This window comes from Mytilus trossulus, chromosome 9 (genome assembly GCF_036588685.1).
Source record: "Mytilus trossulus isolate FHL-02 chromosome 9, PNRI_Mtr1.1.1.hap1, whole genome shotgun sequence".
NCBI lineage: Eukaryota > Metazoa > Mollusca > Bivalvia > Mytilida > Mytilidae > Mytilus > Mytilus trossulus.
In genome coordinates, this window is record NC_086381.1 from 49,162,585 (window position 1) to 49,185,010 (window position 22,426).

The 22,426-nt window shown below is 32.2% G+C and overlaps 1 protein-coding gene across 2 annotated transcripts; it reads left to right on the top strand.

Annotated features, from left to right (window-relative positions):
- The first annotated feature begins 721 nt into the window (after window positions 1-721).
- On the top strand, window positions 722-22,155 carry LOC134683051 (uncharacterized). Of its 2 annotated transcripts, XM_063542093.1 has the most exons (5): window positions 9,811-11,616; window positions 14,079-14,136; window positions 16,197-16,450; window positions 17,191-17,386; window positions 21,588-22,155. In XM_063542093.1, exons 1-5 carry the CDS (start codon window positions 11,602-11,604, stop codon window positions 21,920-21,922), a joined length of 858 nt encoding a protein of 285 aa, XP_063398163.1. In that variant the 5' UTR covers window positions 9,811-11,601; the 3' UTR covers window positions 21,923-22,155. The 2 variants fall into 2 exon arrangements, 1 of the variants encoding a protein (XP_063398163.1); XR_010100944.1 differs by lacking the exons at window positions 17,191-17,386; window positions 21,588-22,155 and adding an exon at window positions 722-812 and having other exon boundaries at window positions 8,635-11,616.
- Window positions 22,156-22,426: the final 271 nt, after the last annotated feature.

Sequence of the window (22,426 nt, forward strand, 5' to 3'; positions counted from 1 at the left end):
GTCCGAGTTAGAATTTTTATTTCAACGCTACCAACCAAATTATTTTTCAAAAAATTAATACTATAACGTATGGGGAAAATCTGGATCCAGAATAAAAAAAAATTGTCAAATACTTGACCAAAATATATTTTTAAGAATCAAATTTGGGATCAGAATATATTTTTGGTAAAATATATACCCTTACCCCTGTGAAGTTAAATAAATGGTCGTTCCCTAAAGCAATAATGTGGAGATTAAGTAAGTAACGATGATTTATTCTCCGATGTCACCGACACAGAAAACGAAACTTAGAAATACATTAGAATATTTGACATATTTTCTAAATGCCTACTATCTACTTGTTTATCGTAGGAATGGTGAATTACAACACAACATATTTTAGAAACTAAGAACTTTATAAAACAAACTCAGACGCAGTAACTGCGCTACAGAAGCACTATTTATACATAATATATCGTAATCACAGATCAAAGTCCCTTGTCTCATTGTAGCTTAATTTTTTTGTGCGAGAAGTAAAGTGCCTGTGTTAAAAATGACAAAATGCGTAAAAATTATCTCACAAATATAAAACTATAAAAATTTCAAGTTTTTGAAAGTTTAAACATATATGATAGATATAAATTATCTGTAAATAATGGTAAAACTGTGAATTACGATGTATGTTTTCAAATTAAAGGTAATACAAAAGTTCATACTAAGTCTTTAACTATTTATGTTTTGGGTGCACTCGATTCGGTTCTTGTACGTCACCACCACGTGTTATTAATAGAGTGTTATGCTATAGCTTTTCAAGCCTGTTGGAGAAATCATGGGTAAGTAACACTTTAGTCCTACATGTATAACATATGACTCCGCATTCTTATTAAATGTTTAACGTTTTTATACTGATATTTTCATTTTTTATTTTTTTTTAATGCGGGTGGCACATTGATAGTAAAACTTATGTATTATCTATATTCAACAATTTATTAATTTTAAACTCGCTAACCTAAAAGAACATAATTCACAAAGAAACCCTCCTTTTATTCAGTTCGAATTTCTTTCAATACATCACAGCAGAAAATATATTATTTCAGTCCCGACTATTTGTCAGGGGCGGATCCAGCCATTTTAAAAAAGGGGGGTACCACAACCACATGTCCCCTATTAAAATGCATCGATCGTCCAAAAAAGGGGGGCCCAACCCGCGGACCCCCCTTGGATCCGCCAATGTTTGTATACGAATGCCTTCATCCCTTTAAGTTATTATATCAGCCCAATATCCCGTTTGATCCATAAGGCTTCATCCCTTAGTATATCAGCCTAACATCCCGTCTGATCCCTTCATCCCTTAGTATATCAGCCCAACATCCCATCTCATCCCCTCGACCCTCAGTATATCAGTCCAAATCCCGTCTGATCCCTTCGTCCCTTAGTATTTCAGCCCAATATCCCGTCTGATCCCTTCGTCCCTTAGTATATCAGCCCAACATCCGTCTCTATTGGAAAATAAAAATTTAATGTAAGATTGCTTTTTCTCAATTTTGCAGACACATGTATAGCTTATACTTACCTTATATAAAAGTGAACTCTTCCAGTATGTTGTCTTGAATTTGTATCATTTGTATCATTTGATTGTGCAACCTCTTGTCTTAGGGAGCTACCATTTATTATTTTATTCTTTTGGAAGGGGGGGGGGGTAAGTTTGAAATTTGTTAAAACGAATACAGGTCCGGAGATTTGAGTGTAATAAAGGCTGGATGAGACACTAAATTAAGGGCTGTTTAGTAGATTTGATATAAAAAAAAAAAAGGCAGAATGACACTTTCCCCCCTAAAATAAGGACATGATGACAATTTATATTAAAAAAGAAATAAGGATTAAATTTTAAAAAAGGCAGGTCAGAATAATGAAAAGACAGGACAGAGTTTACAACTTAAATCAAACTGCAAGACATATATATGGATTTGATATATTTTAACAAAAGCATGTTTCTAATTGCCATTTTCACATTATTTGAATAGTAAATTGTACATTTTACAAGACAACATCTCTGCATTTCCGAGTAGGTTTTTATCTCTCTCACGAAACACAGTATTCTAAGATTTTATATGTATTTCTAAAGAGTATCACCTAAGTTCGCCATATGCATACACCATAAAAGTATATGCGTCCTGTTCTAATTACTGAAATTTTATTTCAAAACTACATGTTTTTTCTCCTATGATTATGTTTTTATTTTCAAAATTTCAGAAAAATATGTCAATATAGGAGGCACTTATACCATAACAAGTTTTAGTTGCAAATCTATAATAGATATACTAATACATTGCGAATTTCAGTATACAACGAATATATAGATTTCGCCACTGCATCAAGTTTAAAATGATATTTAAAATTTAGGTGTTGAGGGACTGATTACGTATCTTCATTCTAATGGAAAAGTATTGACCTGTTCACCTCAGGACTATTTGTCGTTTTTTTTCTGAGGAAAAAGTAACTGTATTTCCCTTCATAAATAAGGGAATGAGTATTTCACTCTTTATTCTCGGGAGAAAACATGTTCTTGTAAATCCTTCGGAATTTGTCATAACCGCAAAACTAAGTGACATATTATACTTACCTCTATTTTATCAGTGAAACGGACTGATTATTACAGGTAACTTCTATATTCTATGGTGGAAATTTTTACCTGCATCTGGGGAAAATATGTTCCTACTTATCTTAGAGACTTATTTTTTCCCTCTAAATTCGCCGGGCAAGGCAAGTATAGTTGTATGGCGTATCTTAGGGACTGAATATTTGCTTTTAATTCGCTGGGGCAATTAAAGTTGTATGGCATATCTTAGGGACTGATTATTTGCTTTTTATTCGCTGGGGAAGTATTATTGTAATGCATATATAAGTACTGATTATTTGCCTTTTATTCGCTGGGAAAAGTATAATTGTACGGCATATCTCAATCTAATTAGAATTAAATCTCTCACTCGCTCATTTTTAATGCTTGGTCGCTGCGTGCGTTATTAGATTGGCCATATCTTAGGGATTGGTTATTTGCCTTTTATTTCCTGGGAAAAGTATAATTGTATGGCATATCTTAGGGACTGATTATTTGCCTTTTATATTCGCTGGGAAACGTATAATTGTACGGCATGTCGTGAAGACTGATTATTTGCATTTTATTCGCTGGGAAAGGCATAATTATATGGCACATCTTAGGGATTTATTATTTGCCTTTTATTCGCTGGGAAAAGTGTAAGTGTACGGCATATTTTAGGGACTGATTATTTGCCTTTTATTCGCTGGGAATAGTATATTTGTATGGCATATCTTAGGGATTTATTATTTGCCTTTTCTTCGCTGGAAAAATTATAATAGCAAGGCATATTTTAGAACGCATTATTATCTCTAAATGCGCTGGAAAATATATTTACCTTAATATATCATGACCTAAATATTTCCCTCTTTCGTCATCTTAGAGTGTAAAAAACAGAGAACCTCTAAGATCCTGATGTTTAATCAAATTAGCGAAATCTGTTACAATAATGCAGAAAACTAATATAAATGTTCATTTAAGATAACAAAGTTATAAAATTATAACTTTAAAATATTAATATTTTTACAAGTGTAGATTATTTTTGCTTGAATTTTAATGTTTTGAAATAGGCATTTTCAGGGGAGGTAATTCTGAAATAGTACATTTTTCGAAGGAACGTTTACTACATTGAATTTTGCTCTTTTGTATTTTAGCCGAAAAAAACGTACTGTGACTAAATCTTTTAAATTCTAATTCGTAAACTCAAACGAATATAAAATATTTATCAAATAACCACAAACTCTTACATGGGAGACGTCACTCGCAGAGACAAGTGCACATTTTATTATTCGTATATGTATTATGAAAATCAATGTTTTTGTGTAAATACACCGAACATTCTCAGCTGGTACTGGTTACCGCATACTACATTGTACTAAAGGTGAACAAATCTGAAAATAAATGATATAAAATTATTATATTATTTATTTGGGAAAGTGCTACTGGTCACTTTAACTGCAATGGCTCGAATGACTTTAAACTACCTGAATTCACTTTAAACCCCATTCAAACCGACCTTACTATAAATCTCTATGAAGAAATAACATAAAAAATTTGGTGCACACTGAATAACGCGCGTAGCGGGTTATTTAACAGTGTGCATCACTTTTTTTTTAATGTTATTTTGAATAGACAGAAAAAATATTACACTGATTTCTTATAATCTAATTATAAATTCCATGTTGAACCGTTGAAAACCATGAAAAAACTTTGATGACGTCACGGTCACATAACGTCAGCCAATCAGAAGACGTCACGCGTTAAATCCAAAATTAAATGATTGCGAATTAAGTAAATTAAAGTTTATATTTTCACCAGATTTTTCTCAACCAGTAGCCCATTTTCATATTACCGACTTTTGATTCTGGTATTTATATTTTTTCTATACGTTACTTTCTCTGTGTTAGCACATCCTAGTACTCGGCCAAGCAAGAAAATTTTTTTAAGATGTTTTATATAATTTATATTATATCTTATTCAGTTTATGAAATACCTCATATAAATTTATAAGATATCTATAATAATATAGTTTGAGATATCTTATATTTTAAACTGTATGAAATCATCAGAATTTCATAAACTATGTGAGGTATCTAATAAAAGTATATATGACTAGAACACACTCGTGATATCGCGGGTCCGTGACTGAATTAAAGTATATAACTATCTGCAAGCCTTATTTTAGTATTAGTTTTGACACCTGATAAAGTCATGCCGATAATAAGATACACAGTTTTCTCTGCTTTCAAATGTGTCTGTTTGAACCCGTCGAACTGGAACTTATCAATTATTGGTAATATTAATTATTTGAAAAACAAAAGGTCCTGGAATGGAGTATTTTTTAATCAACAGCATTGTCCTATATTAGTTATAAATAAAGTTAAATTCTTTAATTAGCTGTTTTACGTCATGCCCGCTAACAAATTGAAAACTGTACCTATACGCGCCTTATGTTTAGTCCAGATTTTTAGTATTCGTATTCTTATCTTAGAAAGTCTTACTGATTAAAATACTACAATGGGTAACAATTTGACAATTAGGTAGTGTGAACCCTGTGATTATGACCCGTGTATATAGCATATTAATCATGAATACACCGTTTGGTGGTGTGCCTGTCAGATGCAGAACATACAGATAAGGTAATAAGTAAAATTGAGAATGGAAATGGGGAATGTGTCAAAGAGACAACAACCCGACCAAAATAAAAAAACACAACAGCAGAAGGTCACCAACAGGTCTTCAATGTAGCGAGAAATTCCCGCACCCGGAGGCGTCCTTCAGCTGGCCCCTAAACAAATATATACTAGTTCAGTGATAATGAACGCCATACTAATTTCCAAATTGTACACAAGAAACTAAAATTTAATAAATACAAGACTAACAAAGGCCAGAGGCTCCTGACTTGGGACAGGCGCAAAAATGCGGCGGGGTTAAACATGTTTGTGAGATCTCAACCCTCCCCCTATACCTCTAACCAGTGTAGAAAAGTAAAAGCATAACAATACGCACATTAAAATTCAGTTCAAGAGAAGTCCGAGTCTGATGTCAGCAGATGTAACCAAAGAAAATAAACAAAATGACAATAATACATAAATAACAACAGACTACTAGCAGTTAACTGACATGCCAGCTCCAGACTTCAATTAAACTGACTGAAAGATTATGATTTCATCATATGAACATCAGGCACAATCCTTCCCGTAAGGGGTTTAGTATCATACCATCATAACATATATGAGAAGAACATAACCCGTGTCATGCCAACAACTGTTTTTAGAATAAATGTGTTTAGTTCCGACGCAAAGACCTTATCAGTGACTCAATATTAACGCCAAAATATGCAATCTTTAATGACTTGACAACAGTATCGTAATTATATCCCTTCTTAATAAGTCTATTCAAAGGTTTTGTAAGTTTATCAGGTGAATACTGACACCTTTGTGCTTTATAAAGAATATTTCCATAAAAAATTGGATGTGAAATACCTGAACGTATAAAAAGTCTGCATGTTGAGCTATATTTACGAATGATGTCTTCATACCGATGATAAAATTTAGTAAATGTTTTGACTAGTTTGTGATATCGAAAACCCTGGTGTAATAATTTTTCAGTAATACATAAATTTCTCTCGTTAAAATCTAAAACATTGTTACATACACGAGCGAATCGTACAAGTTGAGATATATAAACCCCGTAAGATGGTGACAAGGGAACGTCACCATCTAAAAAACGGATAATTAACGATAGGAAATGAAAAATCATCCCTTTTATCATAAATTTTAGTATTCAGCTTTCCGTTAGTGATATAGATATCAAGATCGAGGAAAGGGCAGTGGTCATTGTTAGTATTAGCTTTATTTAAAGTAAGTTCACCAGGATAAATTTCATTAATATACATACTGAAGTCGTCATTATTTAGAGCCAAAATATCATCCAAATATCTAAAAGTATTATTAAATTTGTTTATCAGATGTTGTTTTGATGGGTCTTTGCTTATTTTTGTCATAAATTGTAACTCGTAACAATACAAAAAGAGGTCCGCAATAAGTGGTGCACAGTTAGTCCCCATTGGGATTCCGATAATCTGACGATATACGGAATCCCCAAAGCGAACAAAAATGTTATCTAGTAAAAATTCAAGGGCATATATAGTATCAAAGCATATCCAATTAACATAGGTTTTTTTTGTTTATTGCTACTAAAAAATGACCTAAAAGAGTTTGAACATATATATTCACATTCTGATTTTTTGAATGCCCATTTAATTAGGTGTGTGAATTTTTTCTTAATGAGAATGTGAGGCAATGTGGTATACAGGGTAGAAAATCAAAACTTTGAACAGATTCAAAATCACCAATATAAGCATGCAATTTATCAAGTACTTCCAACGAGTTCTTGACACTCCAAAAGTAATTTATTCCACTATTTTCGAAGGCCTTATTTGAACAATTTATTATAAGGTTTTTAATCGTACCAAGTGTGCTGGTAAGAATAATAGACAATTTAGTAGTTGAACAATGGCTTGAAGACGAAATAAATCTATATTTGTAAGGGGTTTTGTGTAGCTTCGGAAGCCAATACATAGTTGGGACTTTCATTGTATTTGGCTCTGCTTGTAAAGCGGTGGCTAAAAGTTTATGTTTGTTACAGATTTCGTTTTCTGAAAATGGAGTCAGTTGGAATGTTGGTGAATTGCTGATTTCTTTTTTCAGAACCTCAATGTAAAATTTACGTCAAACAATAATAATATTATTAGCAGCTTTATCGGCCGGGACAAAAACAAATTCCTTGACTAGTTCTTTTAGTTTATGTTTGATACGAGAAATAGGTTTATTGTGGTTATTGTTAATAGTAAAATGTTCGTTAAAATGTTGAATACGTATATCAACTATCTTCATTACTGAATTAAAAAAAGAGTCCAAAGATTTTTTGTCAGCTTTTTCCCGTTTTATCCATTTCATACAGTAAGTATGGAGTGAGTCTTGGATGATATTACGACACTCATTCCAATTAATAATTGACGGGGGACGATATTTAGGTCCTTTACTGAGAAATGATTTTAACTCTCGGTCTTGAACGATGTTAAGATCTCCTGTTATAACATGGGAAATGGGTCCATAAATATATTCGGAATTACTGCAATTACATGAAGTAGGTGTAACTGGTGAATATACTATTGGTATCGGTATTGGACTCAACCGGAACTTCCTAATTATTCGCAATATTAATTACGTGGAAAACAAAAGAGCCTGGAGTGGTGTAATTTTTAATCAACACCTTTGTACTATATTAGTTATAAAATAATGTTGAATTCTTTGATTCGTCGTTTTTACGTGATGACGGCTGACAAATTGGACCTCGTAATTTTAGTATTATAGATATCTTGTAAAGTATATAAGACATTTAATAATGTATATGTTATATCTTATAAACTAATTAAGATATCTTATAAATTATATGAGATATCTTGAAGTTTGAATAAATATTACAAAATATTACAACGACTGGCCATAATCATGCATCAGAAAAGATAAATATTTTGTTGATTAAGAGTTGAACGGAATAGTCTCGATTGTACATGGAATCATGGATCGAATATCATTTATTTATAATATTTACATATGCACTTCAGAGGCGGATTTAGGGGGGAGGGGCAGGGGCCCTATTGAGGATTTTTTTGTTGTTGATTATATAGGGAATCAATGAAGCGTGACGGTAGCGAGGCCCCCTTCTGAGGCAGCCAGTGGGCCCCACTTATGAAAATTTCTAGATCCGCCACTGCACTCGTCTCAGAATTGCAGAATTGTTTATCTTATATACCATATTATTAAGGAATTTAAGGGGGGAATCTAATACAAGTGCCTGTGCGCATATAGTTCAACATTTTCGTTTCACATGAAAATGCAGCATGCATTTAATAACATGTATATTCAGACTGAAAATAATTATTATTTTGAATAATTTATTTTGAATAATTTATTTTGAATAATTTATTTTGAATAATTATTTTGCTTAACTTGATTGTGCTGTTTCTGATTACATTATATATTTTCTTTCAGATTGCAATTGTGCAAGTCTTTTTAAAAAAAGACATATTTTCTGTATCTTTGCAACATTTTGGATTTTACGTGCCGTAGTAGACGATGCCATTCTAGTAGTACTTAAGACACCAATATTTCAACAAGTGATACCAAGGAGTGAAAATAAAAGCAATTATTTATTACTGTGGTATGCACCACCATTTTGGGCTCGAAACGATATGATTAAACCTCAGAAAGGATTGAAAAATTGTGTATTCAAAAATTGTGAAATATCATTTGACAAGAGTTTGATAAATAAAAGCGATGTTTTGTTATTTCATCAGGCTGATCTGAAAACATATCCGCCAATTAGAACTGACAATCAAATATGGATATACATGACGTTAGAGTCTCCAGTACACATGCGCAAGATTAATAGAAACCAAAAGTGGAATAATGCATTCAACTGGACAATGAGCTATCGACGAGATTCGGACATATTTACACCCTATGCAAAATTGTCTAAAAGATTTACGCTTCTAAAAAAAAATTACACCGATATATTTAAAAAGAAATCAAAGGATGTGGCTTGGATTGTTAGTAATTGTCTTGCACATTCAAAAAGGATGAGGTACGTGCGAATGATGAAGAAATATATCAATGTAGACATATTTGGAAACTGTGGAAACTCGTGTTCCAGAACGGGTGATAACTGTATGAAAGAATTAAGTAGACACTATAAATTCTATCTTTCATTCGAAAATTCTTTGTGTGAAGATTATGTAACAGAAAAGGCATTCAAATTGTACAAGAACGATTTCAATATAGTTCCTGTAATCAGGGGAGCTCCTAATATTAAGGATATTTTACCATATGATACCTATATTTCTACCTCGGATTTCAATTCTACAAAATTATTAGCTCTTTATCTCAGGGATGTAGCACTGAATAAAACCAAGTATTTATCATATCTTCAAGCTAAAGACAGGTATACGACGATCCTCGGCTCGGATATAATAAAAGATGGAGCATGCGCATTGTGTAAAGTATTGAACAGTGATAAAAAAAGAAAAGGTACTGTAGATGTAACCCAATGGGCGTTGAAGAAAAAATGCGCCAGTCCTGTTGATATAAATTAATGATAATACACGCTATCGGAAATAAATATTTATAAACAAAATATGATTGAAGAATTTAAGATATAAAAAATAGTTTCTGATTCATATTGTAGTAGACACAGGTCGTCAACGGTAGTAAAAACAATATTTGAAGTCGGCCTTTTATTCAAACTAATATGGTACGATTGGTCGGATTATAAGGTTTTGCCTCTTTTCTGTGAAAGGGCCTATTGAATTTGTTCTGATTATGTGTTTTTGTCTTCCTCCGCCACATTTATTTCAGTCTTGTGTGTACTTTTTCGAGATCATAGAACAAGAAGAAGTCAAAATTTTAAATATGACTTTGACCTTTGACCTCAATTTCATTTTAGTGAACACATGATTTCAAATCAATATTGTACCTTAGATCTCTATCACTTACCATTCATGCTATACATTAATCTATCACTTTATACACGAGCATCACTGCAGAGACAGATATTCTCAAAATGCGCATCTGGTGCAAGAAAATTGGTACAGTTAATTTTATTATACATTAATCTATCACTTTAATATGTCAAATACAGGAGGGGAAATAACTCTCATACACAGTCTTTGTACCGCTGATCATAAGTGGACACAATATCCTGAAGATATATCGAGCAAATAGGTTAAATACATTTATCGCTTTCTTCAGTGATCGGATAGATAACTACTATAAATGCCAACAATTTTTTGGTTAAGCACTGTGATTTTGAAAGGCACTCATACACTGTGCGATAGCATATACCAAATCTATTATTACTCCAACTTGGTACATGAGATGGCCATATGGTTTTTTGCAAAATACTTATCTTGAACGTCATAAAAATTATTATCACGAATTAATACGCTGGTTATTTTGCGGGTGAACCCCCTGAGATTTTCACGCTTATATTTATAGTACGATTGGTTTGTGCAATTTGCATTAGACATACGGTTTGTAGAAACTGGGATTTGCAAGTTAGGAAATAATGAGGAACACTCCGAAGTTGTAAATAAAACAGGCGAGCTTTAACATGTATATTCAAATAGTAGCTGTATATTATACATTTTTCTTTTGAAACTATCCAACACTACTTTCAACTGACTTGTGCTAGAATTTACTTACTTTAAAGAAAGGTGTTTTAACATCACCATTATTCTATTCAGTCAATTATTTTAATTAAGAAAGAAACAAACAAAAAATTGGAAGGTCGACCAGCCAGAAATTTGGGGTTCACGTATTGCTTTTCTTTAAAAAAAAAAATAAGACTTGTGTTGATGTTTGGGAGGAATAAATTCCTAAAAACTGTAACATTGAGTCTTGTGTACTAAAGCCTTCGTCATAGGAAAAAAGTGGTTGACGGAACTCATTTTATGTTTTTAAAAACACAAAAAAAACCAGTTCGACTAGTATTATAGGATCATATAGTCTTTACACGTCAAGAGAAAAATTATTTGACATCTAACTAAATGAGTATAATTATAAGTTATCTGAAATAATTAGTATCTATTCATGATTTCACTGTTTTGTTTTGTGTTGTTGTACTCTTTTAGCCGTACTTATTATATATATACCTTAATAAACTTTTGGTTGACCTCTTCCACACTCCACAAGAGCAATTTCTCATCTTTATCGTTTTCTATGTATGACCTGCACATATATATGCATAAAAATACACATCATGAGGTTCTAAAAATTGTTTTCCATTTTTTTCTATAAATTATATCAGTCCTTGAATTTGATTCATCCAGATCAAACAAGCCTTTTTAAAAGCTACTACTTGTATAAACATTTATTTTTAGATTGACAAATATTTGTTGTATATTTCGTAAATAGGTCAGTATTGCTACACACGATTTTCTAGCAGCAGTGTGTTAACAATACATGGATAGTTTATTCGTAAGTATATAATATATCTAAAATAACATTTTTTTTGTAGCTGAAAATTATATGATGTGTATTAATTATGTATTATTGATTGATTGATTTTACGGTCGTGTTCACGTACGGTACAACACGAAAATAGAATAATAATTAGTATAGTAATATGTAATGTTTTACTCCGATTAGTCATTGCACCCATCCAGTACTGATAGGTTATTAACATTTTCACGCTGCTATAGCTTGTTTTCAAACCAGAGATTTCGTTTGTTTGTATGTGTCGTTGTTCATGCTTACATTTTTTATTGTTTGAGTGTTGTCTTGGGCAAATTTTTATAAGTGGGGGCCCACTGACCGCCTAAAAGGGTGCTAGTCCAAATAATTTTGACGTATTGAAAGGCTACTATAATATTTTTCTTTGACGTCTTACATGATGGTATAGTTTTTAAAGCAATTGCTTTCATGCCGTCGCGTATGGCCATCTTTGTGACCCAGATCAGAGACTCCGCCCAGATCAAGCCATAGTATTTTGTTAAACAGGCTCCTGGTCTGTCATTCTTAAACACCAATGTATGTTTTCTAATGCAATACATAGCTTGAAACTTTTGAAAAACGTTAGTGGATTTAAGAAGTATCAGCATACGTTCTTGTAGATGTATTAATTTTTGTATTTAGGGGGACAACCGTTTGACTATCAAAAAACATAGACGTCCGAGTGAAAAAAATGCATTTTTATACCTGCGATTCCGTTTTCCGTTCGTACGATGTTTCAACAAAATATGGAATCATTTCAGTTGTTGATTTAGTATTGAAAATTTGACTGAATTATCTTTTATAATATACGGTTTTATATGTTTAATTGGTGTTTTTTTTAAGAAAGAGGTCAGGTGCTCTTGTTCATTCATAAAATTGTCGTTCATTCATAAATTTATCGTAAAATCAAAATCACTACACAGGTTATCAGGTTATACGTAGTGTCAAATGATTACCTGTAATCTAAAAATAGACAATTAAATTAAAAACACATAACAATAAGTTTGTTTTCCTTTTTTGTCATAACTCCGTAAGATTTATCGATCACCTTACTAATGAAATGGACCCGTCCAAACGTGATAGATGCCAATTAAGTCCAGATGAAGAGATATTTACAATTTGGAATTTTCTAGTTTCATAGATAAAAAAAAGTACATCCTTTTTGGATATCATATTCAAAACTGGGTATGCATGACAAATGATAAAACCATTATCCTCGTCTTTCCAATGGACGAGTCTACTACGTTTGTTGATCCTCGACGGTCCACCGTGTTTGCAATTTTATTTCACATGTTTTCGAAATATTGAAGATCATTTTCACAATGTTTCCTGAAAATTGGATAAATATCAAAGCAACTTAGAGCTGTTTGTTCTTGTTCGTTTAATGACGATTTAATGTCATGTTTGTCTGTGATGGCCCCTCTTTTCGGGATTGCACGAGAATTATAGTTATCTCGTACCGCATGAGGATGACACATATCAACTGAGCAATAATGTTTGGGACTTAGTTTTTAAGAAATGATGACAAAGTAACATCTTGAAAATATTTTTAGTCAGCTGAAATATATATTTATTTTTTACATGTTTATGTCTTGTAAAATATTTTGTTTCTTTCCCGTTTTTCAACATTTGCGTATGGAAAGTTGAAGAAATGTTTTTACTGAAGTGTTAAATTTAAATTAATTATGAAAATTAAATCAATAAAGGAAATTATTGCACAGTTACAAACACTACTAGGGGATAATCCATTATAATTTCTCTTGGAGTTATATGTTTCAGCACATGTATATTTGACCCCAACTTTAGCCTGGTAAACGTGTTGTCTCCTTGTGAAATATAAAACATATTAAAAATGACTTTCTGCTAAAGTCTTTAATTGATATAAAGTTAAAACCTTCTTAATTCTCACTAGACAACACTCCTGTCATGTTTAATTCTTAAATATATGTGGATGAAAAAAAAAGTCCCCAAAACATAAACATGGCAGCAATTGCTTTTACAGCCTTTCAGGCTTTGATTAATTCTAAAAACGCATAATTATATGCGAAGTTCGTTTTCTTCGACATTTCGTAATTCTCTACTATCTATAGTATATGTTCAGTGAGTACTTCTTAGTAACTTTGTAATCATTATTCGATATATTTTCGATTAGTTACCCTCCCACCCATCCCTAATGTTTAATTATTGTACTTGTGAGTTAAATATTGACAGATTTAATTTGTGCGGTTTATTTTTGTAGGGCCCGCAATTGTGTATACTCTATGTCATGTATGTGTATAAATTATTTGTTAAATGAACTTGTACAATAATTTTCGGCCACGTTTTAAATACACCGAACTTGTAAATTGCTCATTGTTGAAAAAAACGTTTGTTCTTTTCTATGTAATGTATGTTCATGAATACTATATGTTTTATAATAAAAAAAAAATTTTGAATTCTGCTTTCAGATGTATTTGCTCTTGATGTTTTTCTTAATACAAGAGTACACCACAATCAAACTAAAAGGTAAACCTATGTATAATTATAGATATGTCTTAATATATCCGTATAACGCAATGCAATCGGTTAAATAGCAAAATAATCTGTAAGACAAGAATACATGAAATTCAAAGTCTGTTTACTATTTAATATTTTGTTCCACACTTAGAGGCATTATGTTTTTCGGTCTGTCTGACCCTCTTTAGGTTCAAGTTTTAGGTTAAGGTTGTTTTTGATGAAGCTGAAGTTCATTCAACTTAAAACTTATTTTGTTTAGTACACATGCTCCATAAAATATGATCTTTCTAATGTTATTGCCATATTAGGATTTAGGTACCATGCAATTTCACAATCCACGGAACATAGAAAATGGTACTGCCCCCCTTCAGGTTAACATTTTTGGTCGCTTTTGAGTTCTGGTTAAAGGTTTTTGGTTGCTTCGGATTAAAGATTTGATTTATGAATTTGAAGTCTAATCAACTTGAAAACTTAACACACATGTTCCCTATGATATAGTCTTTCTAATTCTAATTCCAAATTGGAGCTTTGATCCCCCATTTTCACGGTTTACTGAACAAAGTAAATAAAAATACAAGTGAGCCATTCGTGTTCTATGGACACATTTGTGCAGCCTTTATTTTAGATACTGTGGTAATGGTAAATTGAAGATGAAACACTTCCTGTGTAAGCCTTTTTGACCGTTTTCACTAAGGGTAGATCATAGGTACATATAAATTTCTTAACATAGAATTTTCTAATCTTTTGCCAAAACGAAGATTTTCTATATACTTTTTGAAAAAAATATAATAAAAATGTTGGCCACCTTAATATTTTCCAAGCCAGCTATAAGTCGTTGAAAATTGCCTTCATTTGGTTAGATTGTTCATGAAAAAAATCTATTTGTGTGCATAAATAGAAATCTATGAGATAGAATTTTGGAGAAGATTGAGTTTATATTAAGTTTTAAGAAAAGAAAGAAAAAATAGTGTCACCGAACTTGTTTTCATGCTAAAAGTAAAAATTAATGTTTTTCCTATCAGTCCAGTATTATTTCCTTCTAAAAAGAGTTATCTTACCTTAAATGGCGTAGTTGGAAAATGAAAATTCTTAAGTCTCAAATTATGATCATATTTGTTTAAATATTTTGGATAATACAATAAACCACCAAGTTTTTATCATACTAATAAACAGTCTAACCAAAAAATTGCAAATCTGTCTCCATATTTACAGGTATGGGCAAATAACTAGACCGATTGTGTACTGCGATTGTCGAAATCATCTCGTCTTCAATTTAATCTATTTACTTCAAATTTCAAGAAAATAAAGTTTGCATACACATTGAATTTGTGTACCCCTACAATGTATACTGCTTTTCTGTATAGCACTGGTTTCACCACACTTTTATATTTGAATAAAGACGGGCACACCTTTTTCTTGTCCACCCTCTCCCAATACACAACGATTGAAAACACGTAAGTTTAAAAAAAAATTACTATACTTTGTTATATTGTTCGAACCTCGACGTGCACACCTAAATTTGAGATTTTAATTGCTTCATAGTTTGACAAGAACAGACATGTATTCCAATAACGACAGTTTTCCTTTATAACGGGATTTCAACCTCTCACCGAACTATGGGTAACACGAGCAGACAAAAGTTATATAGTCGCAAGTCGCATCTTCATTTTAGGTAACTTCATTTGTGGTATAATCGCCAATGAGACAACTCTCCACCAGAAAACGAACGAGAAGAAGTTGTCAACATATATTTAAAAAAAGGAGAGAGAAACAAATGCATATGTATAGCCCCTTCTCCGGAAATCAAAATTCACATAGTCACGGCTAGTTATTACATATAAGTAGGCATGAAAAATCATTAACGTCATTTCCCTTTTCAAGTGTTAACAGTGGTTTTGATGTTTGAACATGAGGAAAAGGCAGGGTAGATCAATTTAACCGCATGTTTACTATGTTTACGAGATTAAAATACTTTTCGCTTATAAAAGGGGTGATCGTGTGCTCTTATCATCAAAACTTCATATAGCTACACTGCTGAACCTAAAAAATATTGTACTGTTATCTTGTAGAAACTCATTTAAGTACTGTTAATTGCAACACACAAGTCTTGTCAACCAATGAAGAAGAAACCGTGCAACTCGTTCTGAAGAGAAATGGAAGCCGACATTTCCCCGATATAAATGGTTGCTATTATGCAATTCAACTAAACAGTTGGGTTCGATATGATAAGCTGGTAGTTACCGTTTCCGTGGATATTCCAAAAGACTGCCCATATGCTATAGAAATATACCCAGGGGATCCAACCATCAATAGACGTATAAAGGTATTTTATAGTCCATACATTCTTTGTTTAAGGAGGTAGACCTACGTTAAGGGAAATAACTCTTAAAATCATCAGTACGTTTGTCTCAACCATTTTCCTAGATATATTCTAAGCTTCTAGGTTACATAGATTTTTTCCAATCAGTTTCAGGTAAATGTTTAAGATACTTTGATAAAACTTGACTCTTACAAACGCATTACTGATGTAAAGAGTTATCTCCCTGAACCAAGGTCTACCACCTGAAGTCATCTTTTTTTAAACAATTTTTCTCGCGATTTTAATATTTTAGAATAATTTAAAACATACTTTTATATATAATATAGGGTACAGTTTTTTTTAACATAAATTTATTTGCATCATACAGCAGTCTAGTAGTTTTTATAATTCGCTATTAATTGATGTGTAAACTATTCTAAGCTCGTTTAAACCAGTGTGAAAAAAGACTGTTTTGAAATTACCAGGAATACCTTGAACAAACCTGTACGAATATTTTGATGAAAAATATATAGTCAATACATATACCTGAAAGAATATTTCCGACTGGTTACCTTTTACACTGTTTATGATTATTCATAATTGTCCCTATCTTTGATTTCATTATGATCAACACGCACTCGGATTGCAATAAATCTGATTTTTTATTCAAATTTTAATTATCTCTACTTTGTAGAAGTTCATTTCATATGAAATCATGATATTTTCGGATTTTATTTCTAATGTGCATGTGTTTGTTTTTACAGAAAATAAAATGTGATAGTGATCGAAATTGGATAGGCCCTTTCCCAACTAAGGATATTTTCTTGCGCTATGTTTATTCTAAGAGAGAAGAGGTGAATGTCACTGAAGACATGGGTGACATTCTATTGACCAACGTCAGCTTTAAACATTGTAAAGATTGTTTTCAAACACCAAAGATGTCTTCAATAAGAAACTCAAGCAAGTATTCCTATGTTATACATGTATACTGAGGCAATAAAGTTTAGCAACATTTTTTTTCAAATTTTTTGTTGTTGTTTCTGGATTTTTTTTTATTAAACATCATTGATATAATCCTTCGTTTTACCTGTAATTTTAAACAGTCGTTCTTTTTTCAGGGTGATTGATTTCGCACGATTTCAGCTTTGCACATGTAATTGATGTTTTACCTTCTGAACCTGTACTTTTAAAACGATTTTATTTGCACTCACGTTCAGAAATTGGTAAAAAAAAAACACCCAAAAAAAAATGAGAAAATTGCATGGGGTGTAAACCAAGCCTCTATGAAAATGACCGTCAGATGGCTCTTGGTTTGGTTGATGCCAGCATGAGTGTTACTGACGTCGTGGATCGATTTAATGTGCATAAGTCAACAGTTTAGAGACTAACAAACAGATATCAACAAATTGCAACAGCACAGGATAGGTCGATATGTCGTAGACCAAAATCAACCATCATCTAATAAGGAGTGCTACCTTCGCTTTACGTCAACACGTGACAAGTTTTGTTCCGGCCCCAAGAGTAGTGTATTGACTAAGGGCAGCTGCTGGTGCGGATGCAATCAGACCATGGCCGAGATATTGATTTTGAATAACACTATACTCATTTCCGCATTTTGAACCTCCCTCGCTCCATACATAAAAATATATCCTAATGAATATGAGTGTTAAACATTCATGTTGCTTCTAACATGTCATAATTCCATTATTGTATTATCAAAATTATATGTTGTTATGATTTTGTAATAAAATACAATTTCATATTTTTGTTGCTAAACTTTTTTGGCTCAGTATAGTATGGAGAAACAAAAAAGATAAAGGTGGTATTGATTGGTTGATCGCGTCAGCGCAAAAACAAAATAACATCGCGACGCGCAGTGAAAATCATAAACTTAATATGATTTATGTTAATATGATAAGTTCCTAATAAAAAAAAGGTATTAAATGGCCGTTTCTAAACAAATGAATGAATTTGAAGAGTAATAACACTATTTAGTTTCTTGACATTTGTTACAAAACTCAAATCTAGATTATCGAGGTGATATTTAGAAATTATTTAGAAATGTGTAAAGTTTTGTATGCATGTTTCTTGAATACAGTTACATTTCAGTGCCAGTATCAAGAACTCTTAAAAAAAATAGGGATCATGCGTTGCGGCTTTCTAAGGTCCATCTCTGCAATTTAAATAAACTCATCATAGATACCAGGACTAAATTTAGTATATACGCCAGACGCGCGTTCCGTCTACAAAAGAGTCATCAGTGACGTTCAAATCCAAATAAGTTAAAAAGGCCAAATAAATTACGAAGTTGAAGAGCATTGAAAACCAAAATTCTTAAAAGTTTTGCCAAATACAGCTAAGGCTATCTACACCTGAGGTAGAAAAGCCCTAGTTTTTAAAAAAAAATTCAAAAATTGTAAACAGTAATTTAAATATAACCATATCAATGACAATTCATGTCAGCACAAAAAATGCTGACTTCTGGGCTTTAGAAGCTATACACGTCACTATATCTACTGTCCGCCCATATGACCCGCATAGAGGATGAATAAAGATTTTGTCAGATGCCTTTGCTTTGGTGGTATTGAATATGTTGTCTTTTATTTTGGGGAGTGTGAGACATGCTTTTACATTTTTACATTGAAGACAGTTTTCAAAATCTCTGGGACGGGAGATGACATGGCACAAAGATTATCCATGACGTTCCAATATGAAATTATTTACAAGTGGTAGTCACAAATTTGCAATTACTCAATGACATAAAGACACTGAGTCCACCAAGTTATACGAACTAAGTTTTATTAATACGTTGATTACAAAATACATAAAAAAAATAATTAGTAAATGAACAATTTAACCTTTTTAGCTCACCTGGCATAGCCATGAGAGCTTATGCCATCACTTAGCGTCCGTCGTCCGTCGTCGTCGTAAACTATTTCAAGAATCTTCTCCTCTGAAACTACTAGGCCAAATACTTCCAAACTTTAACTGAATGTTCCTTAGGGTATCTAGTTTATAATTGTATCCGAAGTTTTGATCTATCAACAAACATGGTCGCCATTGCTAAAAATAGAACATAGGGGGCAAATGCAGTTTTTGGCTTATATCTCAAAAACGAAAGCATTTAGAGCAAATCTTAGATGATGTAAAAATGTTCATTAGGTCAAGATCTATCAGCTCTAAAATTTTCAGATGAATCAAACAACCCATTGTTGGGTTGCTGCCACTTAATTGGTAATTTTAAGGAAATTTTGCAGTTTTTGGTCATTATCTTGAATATTATTATGGATAAAGATAAACTGTAAACAGCAAAAATGATCAGCAAAGTAATATCTACAAATAAGTTAATATGACCAAAATTGTCAATTGACCCCTTAAGGTGTTATTGTCCTTTAATGACAATTTTTCACAATTTGTTCATCATATTTGCTAACTTTAAAAAATCTTCTCCTCTAAAACTACTCAACCAAATTCAACGAAACTTCAACTGAATGATCAGTAGGGTGTATAAAATAAAGTTTGTGTTTTATTTACTATTTCGTCAAAAAGCATGGCCGTCATGGCTAAAAATAGAACACAGGTTAAAATGCAGTTTTTGGCTTATATCTCAAAAACTCCAGCAATTAGAGCAAGTAAGACAAGAAGTTAAAGTATTTATTAGGTCAAGGTCTACCTGTCCTGAAATTTTCAGCCGAATCGGTTAACTGGTTTTGCAGGTATAATGCCACTGAATTGAGGATTTTAAAGAAATTTTGCAGTTTTTGGTTATTATCTTGAATATTATTATAGATACAGATAAACTGTTAATAGCAAAAATGTTAAGCAAAGTAAGATCTACAAATAAGTCAATTTGCCTAAAATTTTCAATTGACCCCTTAAGGAGTTATTGCCCTTTAAAGACTTTTTTCACAATTTGTTCATCATGTTGACTTACTTTGAAAAATCTTCTTCTTTGAAACTGCTGTATCAATTTCAGCCAAACTTAGGCTAAATGAGTTTCAGGGTATCTAGTATAAATTTTATATTTTATTTCCTTGTATGTCAAGAAACATAGCTTCTATGGCTAAAATATAGCATAGGAGAAAATGATTTTTTTTTGCTTTTGAAGAAAATAGGACGATTCAAAGAACATTAAAATAAATTGAAAAGCCAAAATAATCATTGATGAGAGATTTAACCAAAACAATTAAGGTGAGCGATTCAGGCTTTTGAGAGCCTCTTGTTTTCTATGTTACTGTATTCTACTATTATGGTAGACCGTTGGTTTTCTCGTTTGAATGGTTTTACACTAGTCTAGTAATTTTTTGGGGCGCCCTTTATAGCTTGCTGTTCGGTATTTTTTTAATTTTTTTTATGATATATTGTGTTTCTCATTGTAGTTCGTTAAGCTAGTCATTCCAAAATTAGCAGGTGTTTTTTGTTAGTTTTCAAAACTTTCAATATAGCTGCATTTGGCATTACGAGTAATCAACCGATTGACTTTCAAAATAACTTATAACTCTGTGTGAAAAAAATATCGTTATGTAGATTTTGAAAGTTATTATAGTTCATTAAAATACACTTTTGGGATGTAATTTAGCATTAGCCTTTCAATGTCATAGTACATGTATATTGAAGTTAATTCAATTCAAAAATGTCTAAATCTCCGAAGTTGTTACATTGTAGTCTTTTCCATAGGCGAATTTAGAGGGGGGCGGGCTCCCCCTTTCGTGGAAAAAACTGGTTGATTATATAGGGAATCACTGTCGCAATACTGGAGCGCCCCCTTTAAGGTCAGAAGCCCCCTTTTATGAAAAATTCTGGATCCGCCACTTGAAATTCTGAAAAGTAATAAACTGTGGTTTAATCCATCTTGACTACAAAATCACAAAACATGTAGGTAACTTCTTTTATATTTCCCTCTTGTTAGAAGCACTCGGATGAGACCGATAAATTATATCGAAAGTAAAAGGTAACTAACTGCCTTTGAAGACCTTTGAATAAATTATAGACTTGATATTGAGGGTTAATAAGGCTCTTACACCCTACCTCTTTTTTCGATTAAAAGTTAAAGTTTTGATTAATTTAGCTCACATATGAAATTTGACAATTTTTAATATAAATAATTGCTTGCATGTCATTATGTGTGCTAGTAATAAAATAACATTTCTTTTATTTACAGTCACAGATTATTGTGGACAGCACATTTGTTTAGGGGACAAAGATTTGCTGTATATAAATGACCGATATGGTGCCAGTACTTCAGATTTTCTTCCAACCTCATATTCACAAGCTTACAGAAAATTCAGTATTTGTCCATATTGCCGCAGAATACAATTCACGGTTAAAGACTCTATACAACTATGTTTAAAAGCGTATGCAGGAACTACTTATTGGGATGAGGGAAAAGGTTGTCGTGTTACATTGGAGATAGACGGAAGAACTGCACTGGTATTAATTACACATAGTATTTCATTTAAACACGCCTCCGGGTGTGGGAATTTCTCGCTGCATTGAAGACCAATTGGTGGCCTTTGGTTGTTGTCTGCTCTTTGGTTGGGTTGTTGTCTCTTTGACACATTCCTCATTTCCATTGTCAATTTTAATAATAAAAAAAAAAATCTTTAAATACTTGTTTGAAAACTTCATATTGTTGCAACATAAGCTATCTACCTTAATATCTGTATTACAGAATGATTTAAACAGACGTGAAGCAGGATCCACTTACCCTTCTGGAGCACCAGAGATCTACCCCCATATTTTTGGTTTCGTGTTGCTCAATCTGTAGTTTTCTTTGGTGTGTTTTGTATACATTTTATACTGTTGTTTGTCTTTGGTCATTGTCCAGCTTTTAGCCATGATATTTATAGTTTAATCCCAGACATATGAGTTTAAATATCCCTTTCAGTTTAGTGTCCTTTTGTACCTTAAATAAGACTCCTCCAATTTGTATAGCCGGTTTGGGAAATAAAATACCATCTTATCAGTCAAATTAACTGTAATATAAGTTCTGTATCATAT

Coding starts and splice junctions, on each gene's coding strand:
- LOC134683051 (XM_063542093.1), top strand. Junction 14,137..16,196: donor CACCACAATCAAACTAAAAG/GTAAACCTATGT, acceptor GTTATCTTGTAG/AAACTCATTTAAGTACTGTT. Junction 17,387..21,587: donor GTCTTCAATAAGAAACTCAA/GCAAGTATTCCT, acceptor TTTTATTTACAG/TCACAGATTATTGTGGACAG.